The 12,395-nt window shown below is 34.8% G+C and overlaps 2 protein-coding genes across 3 annotated transcripts; one reads left to right on the top strand and one right to left on the bottom strand.

Moving 5' to 3' along the window:
- The first annotated feature begins 1,373 nt into the window (after positions 1 to 1,373).
- Positions 1,374 to 4,381, top strand: LOC111913565 (uncharacterized). Of its 2 annotated transcripts, none has more exons than XM_023909286.3 (10): positions 1,374 to 1,555; positions 1,919 to 2,021; positions 2,118 to 2,286; positions 2,405 to 2,462; positions 2,574 to 2,677; positions 2,762 to 2,860; positions 3,004 to 3,282; positions 3,497 to 3,699; positions 3,770 to 3,994; positions 4,067 to 4,381. In XM_023909286.3, exons 1-10 carry the CDS (start codon positions 1,470 to 1,472, stop codon positions 4,187 to 4,189), a joined length of 1,449 nt encoding a protein of 482 aa, XP_023765054.1. In that variant the 5' UTR covers positions 1,374 to 1,469; the 3' UTR covers positions 4,190 to 4,381. The 2 variants fall into 2 exon arrangements, with proteins under 2 accessions (XP_023765054.1, XP_023765053.1); XM_023909285.3 differs by having other exon boundaries at positions 1,375 to 1,555; positions 1,916 to 2,021.
- An 82-nt stretch (positions 4,382 to 4,463) lies between these two features.
- On the bottom strand, positions 4,464 to 8,515 carry LOC111913566 (FKBP12-interacting protein of 37 kDa). Its single transcript, XM_023909287.1, has 14 exons — positions 8,328 to 8,515; positions 8,174 to 8,225; positions 8,010 to 8,071; positions 6,848 to 6,915; positions 6,685 to 6,721; positions 6,489 to 6,576; positions 6,294 to 6,358; positions 6,131 to 6,208; positions 5,979 to 6,026; positions 5,835 to 5,888; positions 5,281 to 5,442; positions 5,076 to 5,145; positions 4,933 to 4,988; positions 4,464 to 4,818 (listed from the first exon to the last, which is right to left on the bottom strand). Exons 1-14 carry the CDS (start codon positions 8,352 to 8,354, stop codon positions 4,633 to 4,635), a joined length of 1,053 nt encoding a protein of 350 aa, XP_023765055.1. The 5' UTR covers positions 8,355 to 8,515; the 3' UTR covers positions 4,464 to 4,632.
- Positions 8,516 to 12,395: the final 3,880 nt, after the last annotated feature.

Genomic DNA, 12,395 nt, shown 5'->3' with positions numbered 1-12,395 from the left:
ATTAAAGGGCAAATTTGTCAATTATGGAAAAAACTTGAATATATATGCTTGGATTAGATTTCCTTTTTCGGGTATTATGAAAAAACTTGAATATATATGCTTCTATAAGTAATTTTGATTTAATATCTATGTATTGGTTTTTGTTTTTAAATTAATAGTATCAAATTTATGAACCAGTTAATACTTATTTTGCTTTATGTGGCATATGTTTTTTAGGTTAGTTGTTCAAATGGCATGTGAGCAGCTTAGGTGTCCACCATCATATTTTTGGTGTATCAGGTCGTTTTACAGAGTGACACGACGATGAAGATCCATACAGATTCTTCGAATGGGATGTCACATATGACGATATCTATCCACTCGGTGTTCGTCAACAGGTCGATATATATCCAATCATTCAATAACTTTACTCCAATCAACATTTTTTACGTTTGATTTCTCAGTTTTGTGTTTAAACAAAAAAACTTACTAAAAGTTTCATGTTAAAAGTAATACTTTCGTTAATATTAAGATATGATGGTTAATATTAAACAGAAATAGCAACATCAAGGGAGAAAATAAAGGTCGCCATTTTCTATCCATGACTGGGAAACAGGGGCTTAAAAAAACAATTTAGTTCATAAAGAGAAATAGCAACAGTTAAGCAATTCCACACACTCATACATTGAGAAGCAAAAAGTGATGTGAAAAAAAGAACACAAACATTAAAAAAAAAAAAAAAAAAAAAAAAAAAAAAAAACAAGAAAAAACAAAAGATAAACAAACAATCTGAAAGCAGGTTTTTATAAAGTTACTGAAGCGATTGAAGTCTGTGATTGAGTGGACGATTTTCAACTGTGATGATTGTAAACCTTGGAAATACGATGCTGTAAATAAACAATTGATATCATATGTTTGAATTATATATTGAGCAGAATACGATCAAATTGAATGCAATTGATATTATACCTTATATAAGAAATTGGATACCATAATAACATGCATTGAATCGGGTATGTAATGAATTTTTGAGTTAATATGTAAAGCTGTTATCACTGAGTAAATGGAAAGAAAACAGGGCGTTCTATATATTTTGATTTGTAGTTGAAACAAAGTAGGGGTATAATCGGTATTTAACTTTGGAATAATTCTGCTGTTTTGAATTGACACGTGGAGGGTTGATTTTGTTTATTAGATAGGGAGATATTTTTTTGGGTTTATCCTATTCAACAAAAATCATTTCAAAAGTTTTACCTTCTAATTTAATTCGTACGAGTCAATATTACTAGCCTGATATTTGGATTGAAACTTGAAATTGAAAATTGGAATTTTAACTGGAGTGGGTGTTGGGCCTTTTGAATATTAGATGGTCCATATTTATTTTACCCAAGTACCCAACCAAAATATGCAGCCCAGAGGTTTGAGCTGAGCTCCACTCAAAATTTTCCGAGTGCGACGGCGGATGGCGGAGAGGAAAAGGGGAATCACAGATGGCGGGAACCAACGAACTCAATTCTCAAGAAAACGAAGATTCCTTTCAATGGGATGAACAGTCACAGCTGTATTACCATGCCAGGTTATAAATGAGTTCATGTAATCTTCGTTTTCAATTGTTGTGAAATTCTACTTTTTCATCAAGGATTTCAAGAGTTTCTGAACGTCTTACTACAGTCGAGTCAGCTGACTCGATTGTGTTGTGAAATACATTCATGTTGAAGTATATCTTAATATTCAGAATTTGATTTTTTTTTAAAACTTGATTTTGGTGATTAATGACTATGAGTAAGCCGTAAGCGCTAGGGTTTTTTCAATTTAATGATTTGTACGTTTTCTATTTTCGATCAGTGGATTTCATTTCAATTTCAAAATCGCATCCATCCTGTCATTTTACTATCTTATGAAGTGGAAACCGAAACACTCTTTCGTTTTCTTGCAGTAGTGGGTTCTATCATGACCCAGCTGTGGGCTGGTATTATAGCAGCAACGATGGTCTGTATTACAAATTCGAAAACGGGAGTTATGTGCCATGGGAAACAGACCAAGTGAGTTCAAATCCCTTCCTCTTCCTCTACATTTTCAGGTGTTCTTTCCCAATTTATTAGTTTTGGTATCAATTTTGAGTAACTTCTAACTTTCAGGCTGATGAATCAAATGCAAATCAAGGCATAGGTACTGTCGGTGATGATTCTGTTCATGAACAGTCTTACCAAAATGCACCTTGCGATACGAATACAAATGATGTTAAGTTTGAAGATGGTGAAATTGAAGGTTATGTAGTAGAGGAAGCAACCCCCAATGAACCAACAGGTGATTTTACATATCTACATTTCACTTTTTTTGTTCATCTTGCTGTTAATTTCATAATTAATCAATATAATAAACAGGATTACTAAAATAGTAAACAATTATATGGGTTTTTTTGCAGTTGATATGAACTGTTTAACCGAAGGTCTGCCTGAAAATCTACCACCACCTTCTGAATGGTACTTTTTTTTTGCTAAATACTTATGTTATTTCTTTTATTTGAAAAATGAATTCTCTTGGTTTCTATTTTTTCTTCAAGTTATGGTTGATGTCTCTTTTCTTGTTTATAGGCTAGAAGACACACTTATTGAACTTTATTTGTCTGGTTATTCCAACAAAACAATAGATGATGCTTCTGATACAAGGGGTGAAGATGTAAATACTCCAGCTGATGGTTTGTGAAAGATCTTTTTGTTAGCCTTTAGATAGGCATTGATATGGTTCTTGCAAGACTTAAAACAGGTGTAGCTTTGTCCAGGTGTAGACAATGATGATGCTTATGAACTTGAAGAGGGAGAATGGATCCCAGATGAGACTCATGAAATAGTTGATGGAAGTGGAGTTGCTTCAGATGAAGGTTAACATGATTTTTCCAAATTTTGCTCCTCGATATATACAACTTTATGATGGTTATTAATTATAATAAGTTATAGGTTATTAGTTTGCTCCTTGAAATTATGATTAATAAATTTTTCTTGTCCTTTTTGCATTGGTTTATAGATCCTTTTGGGGATGAAGAAATGTGGCGTGCACAATACGGTCAGGCAATCCAATCAGACAAAGAGGTTGTAGTTTTACCAGATTGCCCTGTTGTTGACTTGTGGGATTGGTCAATGGTAATGTCAACAAAAAAGAATGGAAAAGGTCGCGTATGCAGATTAGTAGGCAGATTAATCAAAAAGTCCACTAAACTCCACCCCTCAATGCCTTCAAGTCGCCCCCTTCTAAAAACCGCTCCAATATGTGAAGCCCATCTTGATCTAGTAAGAGTTAGATCAGGTTCGTCTGTCTACTTAAAGCTCTTTTGGGTTTTTTTTTTCTTTAACATGAGTATCAGGAGGGCATTTATGTCATTGCACAGGCAAGAGACTTAGAGCAGGTCTTTTGGATGGGACAAAAAAGTAAATTGTATGTCCCATTGATATTAGTCCAACACAGTACAAATTGAGGAGGGCATTCACGTCTTTTTCACTTTTCTTTATCTTTGGTGCAGGTCGTGTATACAAGTTGAGGAGTCCAAAAGTTGCATATTTAGCTACTTTGTCATCTTATGATTCCTCAAACCCAACCAAAGATTGGGGCTTCCCGAAGCTAACAACAAACAAGGAAGCCCAAACCAAATCTAGTCGACATGTTGAATCCAAGAATGTGGGACCCCATATTGGATCAGCAAAGGAACTGTCTTCAAGTGAAAAGGTGATTGTTTTGATTTTGAAATTTGTTATATATCATTTTGTGTTAAAATGTTTATGTAAAATGATGTCAGCATAAGGGAGGGGTGTATAGAGATAGAGCTGCAGAGAGAAGAAGTCTTCATGGTGGGTTTGGTGTGGGTCCCGGGCAAAAGAAATCAGCGGATGATATTGATTCTTGTTCAGCATTATCTCCTGTTTTTGAAACTCCAGAAGATGCTGCAGCTGAAGCTTTGAATATGTCATTTGGAGTAGGTAGTTATGCTAGACGGATGCTAGAAAACATGGGCTGGAAGGAGGTAAACATAAATATTTTGTTTATATTTAGTCCAGGTAAAAAAGATAAGCCAACCCTGTTTTACATGATGCAGGGAGAGACACTTGGGAGCAGCATGAAGGGTGGTTTAACGGAACCATTACAGGCAGTTGGAAACAAAGGAAGCTCAGGTTTGGGATGGAATAACAACACTAATTGGAGGAACGCATCATTTTAATCTAATTTTTTAGTAGGGCTATTTTCCATGTACATGTATATAGCTTGTTATATGGGTCAAGAATATTGCTTCGTATAAAGTTTATGTTCATTGAGAGTGCATTAGTTACATGAGACTGAGATCAGATGGGTGATGATGCCTCAGTGACCAATAACTTGCTGTTTAAATAATTAAATCCAAAAGTTTAAATGATTTGATTTCTAAAGTTATATAAGCTGTGGCTTTTTCATAATGATCACTGAAAGTTCTGAAACTATATGCACCATCCATGTCATTTGTGAAGAAGCAAATTCAAATTGTAATCAAATGAAGCCTTGAGTTCCAAGAAACATATGGGCACCCACAGCCACAAATACAAAACTAGTACAGCTCAGTAGCAAATTCAAATTGAAATTTCAAAACGACATATGAATGTTTTCATGTTCAATATGTCAAAAACACCTTTAAGCCTTGTCATTCTCAGCTTCCATTGACATTGTGACCTCGTCATCATTAACATCTTTATTATCGGCGACGGCAACCACAGTTTTTTCCTCTACCATGTCCATGCCCTTTTGCTGCTGCAGTTTCCGCCTTAATCTTTGGATCTCAGCATCTTTATCTTCAAGCTTCTCTTCCAATATTAGCACCTAAAACACCCCAAAACAAAACCCTTAACATGTTGCTGAAAATAAAAAGGTAAATGGGTAAAAATGCCACCCAACCCAACATGAGGAAGCTAATTAAATGACAATGAAGCTGACCATTTCATTTGATTTTTCAACGTCGTCTGTAAGTCCCTCCAAGTGCTTGCACAATCCTGCATCATATTAATAAATGATACAGCCTTGATATATAGAATTAAATCAACATATAATTAATAATTAATAAATAAACAAAAACCAACCTTCAAACTGGCTTCTGAGTTCAATATTTTGAGATTTCTGCAAAGCAAGTTTTGTCGACAACTCATGTATCTGCAAAACCAGAAATGACACTTTTTCCCATTAAGTCCTAAAGTAACTTCAAATTATTTATTAAATGTATATAACTAATTTATTCTGTTCCTCAGATAACTTTTAGATATGATTTATCATTATCTTATATCTAACCTTTCCTTCTTTGGCTTGATTTCCAATCTCCTCATTCTCTTCCTGCAGGGTCCTGCACTTGGCCATTAACATCTTCCCCATTTTGCTTTGTGGAGTGAAGTTGACTGCAGCAACATTATCCTGCAACTCCTTCACTTTTTTATCCTTCTCCTCTACCAAATTCTGAAATCACAATTGCAGTCACTCCTTAATAAAATATATATATATATATAACAAACCAAAATTGCAGATAATTAATAGCAACCTAGTTTACATATTGCTATTATCTATAATAGCAACATACTTAATTTTCCTACGAATTTGCGTATTGTACTTTATTTGTTACATATTGCTATTATCAGTTAAGAAATATAAGTATGTTGCTATTATGAGTAAAATTATTGTAAATAAGTTGCTATTGTAAGTTACATTTGCTATCTTAGGTAAAAATTAAAGTATGTTGCCTATATTAGTAAAACGAGTAACTCTATTGCTATTTCCTGCAACTTGCCCTAATAATAACAATAATAATAATAATAATAATAATAATAATAATAATAATAAAGAAGAAGAACCTTCAAACGCATAAACTCCTCATGAATTGCAGGATCAAGTAACAGTCTTCTTGCCTGTAAATTTTTACACAAAAAGAGGGAATTTGAAGTATGCCAAATACATTAACGAGAGACAATTTGATTTAGATAACTACATTAAGTTACCTGCATTGCTAGAGGCTTGAGTTGTGATCTTAAATCCCGAACTGCAGACTGAAGCATTTCAAAAACCAATTTCATCAGTTGACATATAAATAAATATAAAGGCATTACAAATTTACAATTTACATCTGTGTAACGAAAAAAGAAACAAGCACCTTCAAATCTGCTATTTCCTGCTCTCGTTTTGCAATAGTCACTATAAATGCAGCTTCCTTTTTCTTTGCTTTTTCTAGCTGAATATAATATAAAATCAACAATATATATTTGCATTAATTTGCCACCACAACACAAAAGCATTTTAAGTTTTTGAAACCAAACCTGTTCTCGCACTGATTCCTCAGAAGATTTTAAGTTCTGGAGATAATTGATGACAATTCTAGGTTCTGCATTGACAGCAAATCATCAGTAACCATTATTCCATAACACAAGCTTCTCGTAAAGAAAATTTATATATTTAAATAACATATTTTCTTGTAAGGTGTTAAATGAAATATAATAGTTTATGAAACCAACCAACAGATGAGCCTGATGGAATGAAGGATTCTTTCTGAAATGCAGAATGCCACTTCTGAACTTCTGACTTTGCAGTTTCAAGCTCCGACTATAAGACATTACAATAGTATTTTAGATTAAAAATCATTTGTTGCATAATAATGGAAGGTGCGGAAGTAAGAAAGAATTATTAAAAAGAAAAAAAACAGTTACGTACTTGGCATGTTGCAAGACTATCGTTACAGCTTTGGAGACTACAAAAGACAAAGCACAAAAAGAGATGCAAAAGGGGATTTATATTTTGATTCAAATGAAAGTGTTGTGAAAAAACAAAACCTTAAAAAGGGGATTTATATTTGATTAAAATGAATTGATGATACCTTTCACGAAGGGATAAAATCATCCCAGTTGTCACACCTGGTGCAGTTTCTTCTACTTTTATGTTAGCCTGAAATGCAAACAAAGTAACATAAAACATCACATTTATAATAAAATATCCAGGGATATAGGAGAATACAAGCATCCCATTGACAATCTGATATACCCACGATGAATTAAGTTTTTGAAGAAGTAATGAGAAACTAGAGAGATAAGAGGCCAGAACTGGAATAAAAGTAGCCAAAAGCTTAAAGCAAAAAAAGAAAAAAAAAAAGAGAAAGAACATAAATGAGTCCACTCTAATATATAGAATGTTTATATTCGTTGTTAGTTCTGTGTCAATTGTCATATCTAAACAATTTGGTTATCAGGGAGAGGGTAGCTATCTTTTGTGAAATCTGGAATCTATTCCTTTAGGGAGAGTGGCTATCTTGAATCAGTCAACCTATCTGTTTGTTCTTAAATCGTTTGAGTAATAGTGAAGGAATTGCAGTTTGTTCTCTTCATTTTGAGTTGTTTTTGTTGTGTGTTACTCGTTAGATTAAGTGAGTTCATAGCATAGGTAAAGAGTTGCAGCAAGGAAACTAATTACAAAATGAAAAGTAAAATTACCCAGCCATCCCTAATTCTCTGATTTATCTCATCATGATTCTAATTCTTCAAGTTGTAATAGCCAATTTGACAATGTGCATCCAAACTAAACCATGAATTGTCTTGTTGACTTGATAAACCCTGGCATGTTCCAATCCAAAAACCAACTTACTCCAACTCTCTTGAACTGTGAATTATTGGTGGTTCCTCTATAACACTTCCTTATCACAATAACTAGTATTTGTTCTAATAAAACCCGAATAAAACAGAATGGATCTCTAACATGTTTTCATGGCAAGATTCTCAGTAGTGATTATGAATAAAGAACTTAAACAAATACTGATTCAGTTCCAAATAATTCATCTTAAAAAGAAAGTACTAATCCTAAGTGACATGAGTACACTAGGAAGGAATCCTCCTTGGTTTAGATTTAGCAAGAACTAAGAATGAACGCTATTTAGGACATGCGTATCACAGATAGAACTGTTCTTACAATGCAAACTTCGATTATCGAGATGAGGGTGCGTATGTTGATACGAAAAAATGTCGTGAATTAACTAAAACAAAACAAACCTTTTTGGAGCCAAAAATATCATCTTCATCATCATCAAGATCCCCAAATCCCCTCTTAGTGCCTAAAGTCACATTAGACAAGCGAAACATCATACATAACCAGTTACACTAAAATCAGAAATAGTTGAACACTATTTGCTCTAAATTCACGGATTAATTCACACCTGAGACCCTCGTAGGGTTGGCTCCTGGAAAATCACCACCGAAATCATCATCCTGCGATTCCGTTAATTAGAAAACAAATAATCTACGAATAATGTGATGCAAATAGTAGTGCATCAAAATTAGCACAACCAAACCCTAGAATTCACTACTTACGTCATCGATATTAGAATGAGATGCCATTGGTGCTAATTAAACCCTAAACTTGTCTGGAATTGAAATTCGGTTGTTTTAGCTCAGGGGCGAGGGTGTGAGAGTGATAACTAGTACATAAATTGGCAAACCGGGAGGTTGTAATTGTACTACCTTTTATGAGTTTGCAATAGCTTCGTCCAATTTTACAAAATCTTCAAGGAAAATAATAAAAATTTGAAGGAAAAAAAGGCCGGTGATTTTGCAATATCATCATCAAAATCATCTAACGGGCTGAGGGCGAACGATTTATTGTTTGGGCTGCGAAATGGGCTAGATGTGGTCTTCTTTTTAAACTACATTCTTTTAATTTTAGTTTATCATTATTATTTTTTTAACTTTTATTTTGTGTGTACTGAGGATTTTTCTCTAATGAGAATACCACAATGACAACATTCTACCAAACACAGTAAGTTTTTCCTTCATTTATATATTTTATAAGTTTTATGTAGCATTTTATATGTTTTTATTGTATTATTACTACAAAAAGAGATTTATACAAATGATATCTGTAACAATATCATATTTATGTTATAACACACATCCCTAAGTATGGGTTCGGTGCGTCCCTTCCCTTCTGCCAAAAAAAAACCATAATTTTTTAGGCCTTGGGCCCTATTTAAAGGCACAGACCCTTAAGGCTTTGTCATTTCGTATCCTCCATCCTCAAAGAACATACCTTCACTCAACTGCTAGCCTCCTTAATGTATCCTTGAAGTTTTTGATCTTCTTTGTGAAGCTTAAAGTCGAAGGAATTCCTTTTTGGTGCAAGGAAGCTTGATTCAAGTGTAGATCCAACCTTTTCATCTCATCTCTGGACCTTTGTGAGTATAAATTTCTTATCTTTATGTTTCATTTTCTTAGATCTAAACTTTGCATGTGATTTTGGTTTCTTTGGGGCCTTTTCTATGGAGTTTGGAAACTCGAGAGCAATATGTTTGGATTAAGATGCTTTCTAGATAATTTTATGGAAGAAAAATGAGAGTTTATGCATTCTTTATGGTCCATGCATTGATTTTTAGCCCTTAAAGTCTCTTATGGTGTTAGGGTTTGAATTTGTGGATGATTGAGACATGGATCTAGATAAATTTGGAAATTTTATCCATTAAAACCCTTAGGAGATTCAAATTTGAGAGGGCTAGGCCTTGGCTATAAGGATTAAGTGCTTAATATTTGAGGGTGGTAATCTGAAGGGCGTGACACACGTGTTTGGATAGTCGAGGCTCCCTTAAGGGTTTTTCCAAATTATTTTGTTGCGACTAGGGCATGATGTATGTGTCTATTGTTGTGGTGCACCTAGTTGGTCATTGACTTTGACCGTTGACCTTTGACTTTTTGATCGGTTTAACTTTGGGTTAAACTTTGAAGGATTAAGTTATAGTCTGAGGTTTGACCTCCAATTATTATTTATGAGGTTCGTAAGGTCAATTCTTACGAGTGTTGTGTAGTTGTTGTTAAGATTCTGTTGTTTAGCTCAGGTGGGTTTTCTCACTATAATGTTTGTGACATTGTATGTCCAATATGCTAGGTTGGATGGGTACTATTAGATTATGAATTTATGTTTAGGCTAGTTAGTCTATTTATTTATCATAAGTTGGATGTTATAGGAAATTGGTTATAAGCCTTCGGGCCCATTAGGATAGCAATTAGAAGTAAAATAGGCCTATGGGGGTGATGACATTGCCTACAACCACACTGAGGTGTTGACTATAAGCTAGTGATAGCTGGAAGTTCAATAATTCTTTGGGATGACGACCTTACGTCTATAGGTCCACTGAGGTGTTGGTTATAAGTTAATGATAATTGGAAGTTTAACATGCCTTTGGGATGATGATCACATGCACATAGTCCCATTAAGGTGTTGACTATGAGTTGATGACGACTGGAAGTCTAAAAGGTCTTTAAGATGATGGCTACAAGTCTACAGGCCCACTGAGGTGCTGACTATGAACCTTTTATGTATGCATTATATGTGTAATGTGATATATGATATTTTGAAAAACTCACTAAGCTTTATGTTTTTAGTTATGGATTGAATGATTTTCAGGTAGTTCTGCTGTCAGAAGTAAGAGCCTAAATTGGCTGTACTGCACGCGCATCGCTACTAATTTTGTCACACACTTCCATTAATTTTACGTTATGACTGTGTTTTGGAAACTACGTCTTTACAATGTTAAACAAATGAGTTTTTATATTATTTTTAGAAACAAAGTTTGACTTTATACTATATTTTGAAAATGAAAATTATGATTTACATTTTGGGACATAACAAATAACTATATTCAAATCTAATGGTATCTGTGTAACATCTAGCTATGAGGTACATTTTATTTTTAATTTAAAATTTGATTTGGGGTCGCCACGACGTGGCAAGGCATCTTTTGGTCGCAGGTTGCTTTTGACTTGACACAAAATAGCAAGCAAGGCCACGACGTAGCCGCTGCTGACGTATTAAACCCTAGTTTTCCGGGTTTGCATCCTATTTAAAGGAATGGGGAAGTTATGGTTTGCTCACCCTCAGCCTCCACTACCCTCTTTAACCCAGAAGAAACCCTAATTCTTTTTCGTCCATTGTTGAAGCTTTCTTGAGTGCTTTTGAGAGATTTTGAAGGAAAGAGCAAGGTGGAGTAAGCCAAGGATCAACAAGAAAGTCCCCATCTCCCTTCCTAGCTCGATTATGGACCCTTGTAAGTATTCAAGGCTCCACCTTTTTTTATTATAGGTTGCTAGATCTTGAATTTGTCCCATTTTCTTCTTAATCTTGTTAGTTGGGATGGTGAGAGTTTATAAAGGCTGTAACTTTATGAATCTATGGATCATTTGGAGTAATTCATTGTTTGGATCTGAATTTTGGTTTGTTGATCGAGCCATGTATAATATTTTGGTCATAAACCCAATTTTGACATAATTTGAGTCCAAGACATGCATTGGACATGCATGTCTAAAAAGCACCAACCTTTAAGTTGGTTTTGGTGTTATGAGCTCTTCTGGAGCAGATGGGTTTGAGACTTAAGGGATTAAGTGCTTCTGGGTTAAGCCCTCGCCATGGTTGTGCCTTATGAACCTAAGACTTGAGTTCTAGACCTTTTTGGTGAGGCTCAAGGGATAAAGTTAGAAACCGATCCATTTAGACAATACACATGATCAAATATGAACTTTGAAACCTTTGGAAATGGAGAACTCGGCTTAACCCATTAAGACGCTTTGAACCCAGTGCCCACAACGTGGCGAATGAGGGAAATGTGTATGTTTTGTCATTTGAGAGCCACACGTGGCCAAGAGTGTACTTTGTATGGATATATGGGTGGGTTATAACATTTTTATTTGTAGCAGCAGGAGCTATAACAGTTGATCATCGTCTGTTAGGTGAGTTTCCTCACTGTACTTATGGGTCGAAGGCACTAGTGCTAGCCCCCTGGATTATGTTTCATCATAGTAGTGGTCTTTGTGACACTTTCTGATATCCATGTATGTGTTTGTTGTCTTTGTGACTCTTGTTGGTATGACTGTATGCTTAGCTGGTGAAATAGACCCATACTGGTTGAAAGATACCGAAGGATTTGGAATGGACTCAGAGAGTCGGAGGGCACTCATGATTCGAAAGGGACTCAGCGATTTGGAAGGGACTCATAGAGTTAGAAGGGACTTAGGGGTGAAATAGACCCGTTACATGTTTTAATATGATATATAGAGGTGATGTGTATGTATGTTGTGGTATTTTGAGGAACTCACTAAGCTTTGTGCTTACAGTTTATGTTTAAATGTTTTTCAGGTACTTCCAGTTCAAAAGGGAAATGATTGGCATGATCGCATTGCATCCACCTGTATTTGTCATTTCATGATTTTGGGATTGTACTCTAACAACTGCTTTTCTTATGACATACCTGATGATTTTGAAATATATGACTGATGGTTTGGTTCATTTTAAACAAAAATTTTCACTTATTATTTTGGGATGTCACAAGTTGGTATCAGAGCCTTGGTGTGAGGGATCCAGATACACTCTCGCGTGTGTAAGAACTCAAACTAAGG

Source organism: Lactuca sativa, chromosome 1 (genome assembly GCF_002870075.4).
Source record: "Lactuca sativa cultivar Salinas chromosome 1, Lsat_Salinas_v11, whole genome shotgun sequence".
NCBI lineage: Eukaryota > Viridiplantae > Streptophyta > Magnoliopsida > Asterales > Asteraceae > Lactuca > Lactuca sativa.
The sequence above is the reverse complement of the archived record's forward strand: the minus strand, read 5'-3'. Positions and strand labels throughout refer to the sequence as shown.